The sequence below is a fragment of the Castanea sativa genome, chromosome 6 (genome assembly GCF_040712315.1).
Source record: "Castanea sativa cultivar Marrone di Chiusa Pesio chromosome 6, ASM4071231v1".
In the NCBI taxonomy this organism is placed as follows: Eukaryota; Viridiplantae; Streptophyta; class Magnoliopsida; order Fagales; family Fagaceae; genus Castanea; species Castanea sativa.
Genome location: NC_134018.1, coordinates 14,576,587 through 14,585,590, shown reverse-complemented (window position 1 = coordinate 14,585,590; position 9,004 = coordinate 14,576,587). Strand labels below are relative to the sequence as shown.

General features: G+C 38.8%; 1 protein-coding gene across 1 annotated transcript; it reads left to right on the top strand.

Annotated features, from left to right (window-relative positions):
• Window positions 1-416: 416 nt before the first annotated feature.
• On the top strand, window positions 417-2,431 carry LOC142639503 (uncharacterized). The gene is made up of 3 exons (XM_075813667.1): window positions 417-1,025; window positions 1,132-1,397; window positions 2,104-2,431. Exons 1-3 carry the CDS (start codon window positions 417-419, stop codon window positions 2,429-2,431), a joined length of 1,203 nt encoding a protein of 400 aa, XP_075669782.1.
• Window positions 2,432-9,004: the final 6,573 nt, after the last annotated feature.

Sequence of the window (9,004 nt, the reverse complement as noted above, 5' to 3'; positions counted from 1 at the left end):
AGACCGTGAAGGGCACATACTAGCTTTACATAAATTCTTTAAAAGAATCCGATTTCATAAGTTGTAGTTGAATTCGAAGAAGTGCACTTTCGGCGTGACATCCTAAAAATTGTTAGGGTTTATGGTAAGTCAGAGAGGAATTGAGGTGGATCCTGAGAAGATCAAGGAAATTGTAGAGATGAAGCTTCCAAGGATTGAGATCAAGGCAATTTTATGAAGGATACAATACATAAGTAGGTTCATAGCCCAACTTACCATGACATGTGAACCCCTTTTTCGTTTGCTTTAGAAAGAAGTTCACACGGTGTGGAATGAACAATGCCAAGAAGCTTTTGAGAAGATTAAGAGTTATTTGATATCCACTGATACTAGTTTCAACGGTACCCAAAAAGCCATTATTGCTATATTACACAACCATGGATACAACAACGGGGGCTTTGCTTGCTCAATATCTAAAGGAGTGTATGAAAGAGAATGTAATTTATTATATTAGCAAAAAAATGTTGGCTGATGAAGAGAAATATACAGCACTTGAGAAGACATGTGTAGCGCTTATATGGGCTACCCGAAAACTCAAACATTACATGCTTGTTTTCAAGGTTTTGTTGATTTCAAGAATGAATCTTTTGAAATATTTGATAGAGAAGCCAGTGCAAGATGAGAAGACAGCTATATGGGTTTTGCTTTTGTCAGAATTTGATATCAAATATGTAACTCAGAAGTCTGTAAAGGGAAGAACAATTGCCAATCACTTAGCTCATTGTTCACCTGAAGAAGCTAAAGAAATCCAATGGGACTTTCAGGATGAGGATATCATAGGGATAGAGTTAGAACTATGGAAGATGTATTTTGATGGAGCAACTAATCAGAATGAAAGTGACATTGGATTTCTCCAAAACGGACACATATCCCATTCTCTGGTAGGCTTAACTTTCTTGCCACTAATAATGTCACAGAATATGAAGCTTGCATTATGTGATTACAAGCAGCCCTTGGTCTTGGAGTGGAAGAGTTGGAAGTGTATGGTGACTCAGCCTTGATAATTTCTCAAATTCAGAACAAGTGGAAAATTAAGGAAGAAAAGCTAGTGCCTTATCATGAATATCTTTAGAAATTGGCATTAAAGTTCAGGAAGATTCAATACTAGAATATGCCACAAATGCAGAATCAGATTGTAGATGCTTTAGCAACAATGGCATCAATGATGGTGGGCTTAAGGAAAACCAAGCTCGGCTAATAGTGGTAGAAAAAAAAAAAGAGACGGCTTATTGTATATCGATAGAAGGAGGAGAAGAAATAAATAGGGAAGGTGAATGGTATTCAAACATTTCACAGTATCTCAAGGACGGGACATACTCGAAGTCTGCGGATAAGAATGACCAATTGACTATTAGAAGGTTGTCCACTAATTACATTATTTGTTATGAAAGGTTGTACATAAGATCATATGATGGAATTCATCTCATTTATGTGACTGGCAAGGAAGCATAGCAAGTAATTGAGGAGGTCCACGAGTCAAGTTATGGGCCACATATGAATGCACACATGTTAATGAAAGATAATGAGACAAGGTTATTACTAGACTACCATGGAAGCAAATTGTGCAGCTCATGTTCAAAAATGTCACCAGTGCTAGGTCCATGGAGATTTGAAGCACATGCCGCCAATGCCATTACATACCATGACCTCACCACCACCGTTCTCTACATAGGGAATAGATATTATTGGGAAGATTCACCCAACAACATCAAATGGTCATGAATTCATACTGGTAGCTATTGATTACTTCACTAAATGGGTGGAAGATGCCTTGTATAGAGTGTTGAACTTGAAGAAAGTTGTGCAATTTATTCAAGCCAATATTATCTACTGATATGGGGTACCATATGAAATCATCTCAAATAACGGGCTGCATTTCAAGGGAGAAACGGAGAAGCTACTTCAAGAATTCAATATTCAGCACCATAGATCATCACCCTACCATCCTCAGACGAATGGAGCAGTTGAGGCTGCAAATAAAAACATAGGGCAGATTTTGAAGAAGAGCATAAAGAACTACAAGGATTGGCATTTATAGTTACCCTATGCACTTTGGGGATACAGGACATCAATTCGTTCATCCACAGGGGCCATTCCTTATTCATTGGTGTATGGGATGAAGGCAGTCCTCCCCATTAAGATGGGTGTTCGATCATTAAGAACAGTGTTAGAGAGTGAAATTCCTGACGTGGATTGGTTGCAGAGTAGGTATGACCAGCTATGCATGATGGATGAGAAGAGACTCAAGGCCTTGTATCACATTCAAGGTTACCAAAGGAGACTTAGAAAAGCCTTTGACAAGAAAGTGAAAACCAGAGATTTAAAGACAGGAGATCTAGTGCCGAAGGAGATTCGAGCCTTGATTCAGGAAACAAATGGGAAATTTAAGTAGAATTGGGTAGGTCCTTATATCATCAAGCAGATATACTCTGGGAAGTAGTAAGGTTGATGGACTTAGACGCAAACCCTTTTACCGAGCCAACTAATAAGGATCAATTGAAGAAATACCACGTCTGAGGTGGTAGTTTAAGGAATGGCCACATCTAATATGGTTGTAGATTATGTTATTTTCTATCCTAGGTTCCTAAAAAGAAAAAAAGAAACTAGCTTGCTAGGTTGAAAACCCAAAAGGGTGGCCTAGGAAAAAATTAAGTCTAAAAATGGTAAATTGAAAACTCGAAAAGGTGATCTACGCAAAAGGAGAGTAAAAAATAATGAGAGCGAGAGAGCCTACTAGGTTGAAAACCCGAAAGGGTGGCCTAGGAAAAAATTAAGAAAAATAAATGATCTACGCGATGAGCTGATCCTTCTACCAAGGAGATACGTAGGCAACCATATATTGGTCCTGTCACAACTTACCCAAACCCACCACTCACCCATCAAAAAAAAAAAAAAAAATTGCCAGGATTTAACCATTCCATCAACACAAACCATGCCATTACATAAACCTTAAAACCCAAAAATAAACCAAACCTTAAACAAACCAAACCCTAAACATAACCCCAAACAAAATCCTAAAGCTGAAAGTCCCAAATAATTCCTAAGGCTAAAAGTTTCAAACTAACTTTTTAAATAAACATGTTCAAAGCCAAAAATAAGAGAATCAAGTCTTCTTTAGCTTTTTCTTCTTTGATTGTTCATTGGTTTTATCTGTAGTAAGTACCCTATCATCTTTGTCTCTCCTTTTGAACTCATAGTTGTTATTCCCTTGCTTGCCTTGGTTATCTTCAAGAAATTGTTTTCTCATAGAAGCCATGTCAGTCTCTTTATCCCTAATCTTGCCTACCAGCCAGTTAGAGTCCATGGTCATCCTGTGAAAGTAAACCTTAACAAAATATTGATATACTCAGTTAGCCATGTCCAAGCCCAACAGCATGATCCTAAGTCGGAGTTGTGTTCGCAGGAATAAAAAGTTTTCTTTCTCTACCACCAGACATCCCTTACTCACACTGGAATTATCTCAAAAGTCTATCAGCCTTATAGAAAGTCACCCTCCTTAAGCCAACCAAAAAGATATGATCTGATCCCAAAGATCTCAACAAAGGAGGTGAGCACTTCCACCAATAAAAATCCTAGTGAATTGAGTATTGGATTTCTTGTCCAAAAATTTCACCCAATCGCTTTCAGTTTGGCACTTGGTCTTGAGGACAGTCCTACTAGGGAAATTAGTAGGACCATAATTGGCAATAGTGGGTGTAGCTATCATGTCTAGTCTTTCCATCAACCATATCTGTAAATTCAAGGGACTCCTGAGGAATTGTTGTGGTTCTCCACCAAGAAATACCGAGTCCAACCCTAAAAGAGTTTCTACCCAGATCAGAGAAGCACAATTATCACCATCCTTAACTTGACTCACAATACTTATGGTTTGTGCATTTACAAAGTCAAGTCTCCTAGAGCAAAGCAAGAATTCTCCCATAAAGCAAAGAGCTAAGCCAATAATTTTTTACATATTGTCAGATAGATCATGAGTATGTTTATCAATAAGCCTTGTGACAACTGCTTAAAGATTCACCATGTGGCCTTTAATCATGCTACTGGTAATTGAAGTAGAAAGGCCTAGGGCATCAGATAAAATCTCCCTACACTTGGGATCACAAGAAATTGCTATAGAGTTTTTGCCAGACTCATAACCTAGAATAGTAGAAAATTCTTCAATGATTGGACAAAGTTCAGCAGTATTAAACCGGAATACATGGTCTTTAGTATCCTAGAACTTTACGTTGGCATGGAGAAAATCCCACTTGATCTTGACATTCCTTAGAGCCTTGATGCCCTCTAGCTTGTAGGTAGTGAAATTGGTCTTGGTGATAAAATCAAAGTTATGAAACCATCTGTTGATATCACGTGTTATTGATTGAGGAGGATTTTGATTGTTGGCCATGAATAATTGTTGTATATGATTGCTGTTTTTGATAGCTTTGATGCAGAAATTTGTTTGCAACTTTAATGCTAAGATAGGTTCTCCTAGTCTCTAACCATGTTTAAATAAGTTTAGAGAGTTTGAAGTTGATTGGGAAAGTGTTTCATAGTCCAAAATGAATAAAAATATTTTTCAAAGAGCAAAAAATAAGGAAAACATATAAAAAATCGTGAAAAGGCGGGGCAAGATTAGGTGTGCCAATCAACACTCCCCAAGTACCGATTGGCACCCAGTCCCCCGCAAGCATTTCGGCTTATTTTGTGTTTTTGGACACATTTTTTGGTTCGTTTTGGCTCTATTTTTCACTCCAAAAAGTGGTTGTGCAATGACTTTCTCAAAACATTCACATTGATTGTCAAACTAGGGCATTTAGGCATGCCTCGTTCATTTTTCAAAAAAAAAAAACATCATCGTCATTTGTTTCAAAAAAAAAAAAAAAAAAGAGGAAATTAACGAAATCAAGATTTTTCAAAGTCATGCATTCATTTTCTAAACTGGGGCCATTTGACCATGCCTTATCCCATTTTCTGAAACAAATCAAATCAATCATCTCTTTTCCAAAAAAAAAAAAACCGTTTTAAAAAATCATCATGCATAAATTTTCAAACTAAGGGCATTCGGCTATGCCTTATTCGGGTGTGAACAATCATATCAGAAGTGGTTAGATAAGTTCAATTTGTATACTACAAAACTTCATCAAGTGAATTCAAAACTTATCTCATCTCTAGCAAAGTTAAAGTCACCTAAGGACAAGGAACTAAAGGTGGAAATTAATACAAATTGTTTGACTAAGGAATATTTTGTCTCTTGAAGGAAAATTAAAACACAAGTCAAGCATCATTCGAACTTCAAGTCCGCTTGTGGGAAGATCTTCTAGACTTACCCCTAGAAGAACCACCCTCTATGCCTCCTTCTCGCTCTTGACTTGCATAAAATCTGGATTCTTGTTGCCTGTTTTGAAATTCAAGGTTTCTGATTCTTTCTTCCAAGGATCGTGTGTTGGCCTCAACATTCGCCATTCGATTGCTCTACAAAATCATTAAAGACAGGTGTTAATGCCCAACCTCGAAAGGTTGGAAAAAACTGCCGTCAGGCCTTCGTCCAACCACCAGCTATGGCGACGCTCCTGTGCGCGCGGGGCCCATTGGAGGCCCCTCTTGAATGATGGTCGAGTGGTTTCGCGCAGAGCTTTGGGTGCTCTCTCTCTTTTCCTCTTTCGATGGAGGAAGGTATTTGTCTACCTTTGGAGGTGTGGTAGGAATCTTGGCCAAATTTTAGGTGAAGTCGCCAATGGTAAGTGAAGTCGCCACCAATCATTGGGTTTTTCTGAGGCGTGATTGGTCACTTGTTTCTAGTTGATTTTATTAACAATCCTAGGCTAAGAAAAATGGCATTTTTCCTAATCTAATGTGGATGGCAAAAAATCTTGATTCTTGAGTCCGGAAGTTTGGTTATGTGTGGGGAAGGTGTTAGGCACCCCACAATGCCTGTCCAAGAATAGTCCTTTATTTTGATAAAACCTTAATTTTTGGAGATTGACAGTAAAAACACGATTTTGGCATTGGCTTTTGGGGCTTTGCATGGATGGAGGGCTTTTAGGTTTGGCTTTTGAATGGGTATGGTCCCAATCTATGCTTTCCTAAGGCATTCGGGCAAAATACCAGATTTCCACGGCGAAAATCTGGCAACAAGTCACCTTACTTTTGCAGCGGAAATTAGGCATTGCTTTGCCTTAAGTGACATGGACTGTGACAATCACACTAGGAGGGGTGGTGCAGGTATATATATACATATATCATGCACAATACAAGCACACAGAGCAGGAAAGTAAATACCTACATCCCTAGAGCATGGCTCAAAATATAGGTGCAGGAAAGTAAACAGGAGTCGCCATACTCTAAAGATGAGGATGAATGGTACGTGGCATGATATACCTAATACAACCCATCTAAGAGAGAAAGGAGGGAGGAAGGAAGGGGTTTTAAAATAGTAAATAACCAAATGGGAGAGGCTAGACCCTTAAACCTACTAGACATAGCCGTTTGGCTCATCTCCACACTTGCATTCGCACCCTTTTTGCTTGTGCCTAGGAGTTCGTGCCTTAGCTCCATGCGTCCTTGCTCCATGTGTGTACATATAAAGGCAAAGATAAGAAACCAGTAGAAAAGCAATGGATAGAAAAGATGCAAAGAGCATATGTAAGAGGCATAAAGCTGATAAGCACAATAGACATGGCAAACAAAGATACAAGAAAACAAGCAAGAAGGCAAACAAGCATGAAAGCAAATAAAAGGTGGTGTCTGCGAGGGACAAATGTAGGTTTGGATCGAATGTCCTTAACTTCATTATGTTGAAGCATGGAAGACACACTAGTAAGCAAGACTCATGCATAGATATGTAAGCAAGTGTGTAAAGATGCATAGAAAGCCAAGAGGTGGCACAAACAAGCATGGTAAGCATAGCATTGCGCGGAGTGGAAAAGGAAAGGGTACGCACAGAGTAACTCGGCATTCGAAGATGCCTCCCAAATGGTTACATCCAAACAAGGCCTCATGGATGTTGGATGTAACTAAACAAGATCAAGCCTGCGGAGGGCGTTAAGCATGGCAAAGCCTAGAACTAGAGAGGCCAGCAAAAGCATAAAGCATAGAAGCAAGCAAGCATAGACATGCAAATAGGATGATCCAAACCCTTTGATGTGGGCCTTGGTGTATGGACAATGACAAAGACCATGGGATCTAGATCGGGTCCTAACCATTTGGCCAAAATAGAAGAAAATACGATAAAGAGAACAAAAGGGCTACAATAGCACATGGCATTACAAACAAGGTCTAGGCCTAAGCACATAAATATGGTGTGAAGCACAAAAGTACATAGATGATGGCATAAAGTACGTGAAGAACATTGATCTAAGCATGTAAACACACCGATCTACACATATAAGTATGGAAACGCGCATGTAAGCATGTGGATGTAAGCATAAAAGCATGTAAGAACACAAAATCCCATGCATACAAGCATGTGAAAACATAGATATAGACATATAGCTATAGAAACATGCATGTAAACATGTAGATCTAAGCAAGGCATAGCCAAAGACATGATATCAAGCATGTGAGCATGTAGATCTAAACAACAAAACATAAGAAAGAGAAGATCTAAGCATAGAAAGCATGGCATAAAGCATGTAGATCAAGACAAATAACACATAAACAAGCATGGAAGAACATGGATCTAAACTAAGAACATGCTAGCAACAAGATAAAGCAAGAAACATGCTAAGGAAAGCAACAAATCATGTTGTTAAGGCAAAAAGAGCAAGATAAATGCTAGAAAAAGATTTAGAGGGCTAGAGGTGTGGATAATAGCTAAAAAGCTACATCCACACCCCTAAACCCTAAATCCAAAGTGTAGAATTAAGGAGAAGAAGATTGGGTATAAGAACAATACATTGTATTTTTGGTGAAGAAATAAGAATCAAGAGGCTTTGATGTGTTTTTTGTGTTTTTTTTTTTTTTTGGAAGAGAGGGAAAATGTATAGATAACGTCTAGGTAGAGAGCAAAACTCATGAAATCTCCCCTTTTCTTTGGGGGGGGGGGGTGCCTGGGGCCTTTTATAGCCCCGACGTGCTTTTCAAGGCAACAACCCTTCAAGGACCACCACCTTAAATGGTCTCTAATCGAGTTGATCTTGACACCTTTGGAAAGATCTTGACTTCCTGTTTCTAAAAGGTATGGAACTTAGAAATCCAACAATTGGATCAAAAGTCATAGCTCCCGGAAGTTAGTGGTGCATTGATCGGTGCGTTAGCACGGTTTTGATGATATCTCGACCGTTCTAATTCCGATTTTGAACCATGAATAGTCATTGGATTGAGAATTTGATAATCTTCATAATGACATTGGTTTCAACCCATTCTGACGGCCGGATCAAAATTAGGGTTTCTAGGCCCGTTATGGGTCAACTCCAAGTCAAACCTAGTCAAACTTGGTCAGAGTTGCCAAAAGTCTTCGAAAAGCTCGGGTTTGATGTAAAATTATGAAAAGTGATATTTTGAGGGGATTTTGACTTTGTTTGACTTTTGGTCAACCCAGGGTTGACTAGGGGCATTTTGGTCATTTTAGTCGAAAAAGGCACTTTGGGTGCTCCGGTGTTCGAACGGGTTGCGACACGTCATTCTGAATGTTCTTATGGCTCCATGGAAAGAAAAAAATATTTTTGAGTTTTTCGAGGTCCGACATGCAAATCGAGGGCGGAAAAAATGCAGTATCAACAACAGGCATTAAGTTCATTACTATGAATTTCAAGCAAAATTTAGTAAGGGAGTGTCATCTTTCACCCAATTTATTTCATTAAGCACGTATTGGGAAGATTGTGTGTGTGCCACTAGCTGCAAGCCTCCAATCATCCACATGCTTTTTTCTTTCACGAGATCAATACCCATCTAGAGCATAAGGCCACAAGTTTTGAAACAACTAAATAGACAAAGAATAAGACAAGAGATTAAAGGATTTGGAAATGTACCCAGGCAATCCAAGGGA

Bases quoted from the DNA above. Each gene is read 5' to 3' on its own strand.
- LOC142639503 (XM_075813667.1), top strand. From the start codon at position 417: ATGGATACAACAACGGGGGCTTTGCTTGCTCAATATCTAAAGGAGTGT. The intron at 1,026-1,131 runs GTGACTCAGCCT...ATTAAAGTTCAG, and splicing joins GGAAGAGTTGGAAGTGTATG to GAAGATTCAATACTAGAATA. The intron at 1,398-2,103 runs GTTGTCCACTAA...TTGGGGATACAG, and splicing joins GACCAATTGACTATTAGAAG to GACATCAATTCGTTCATCCA.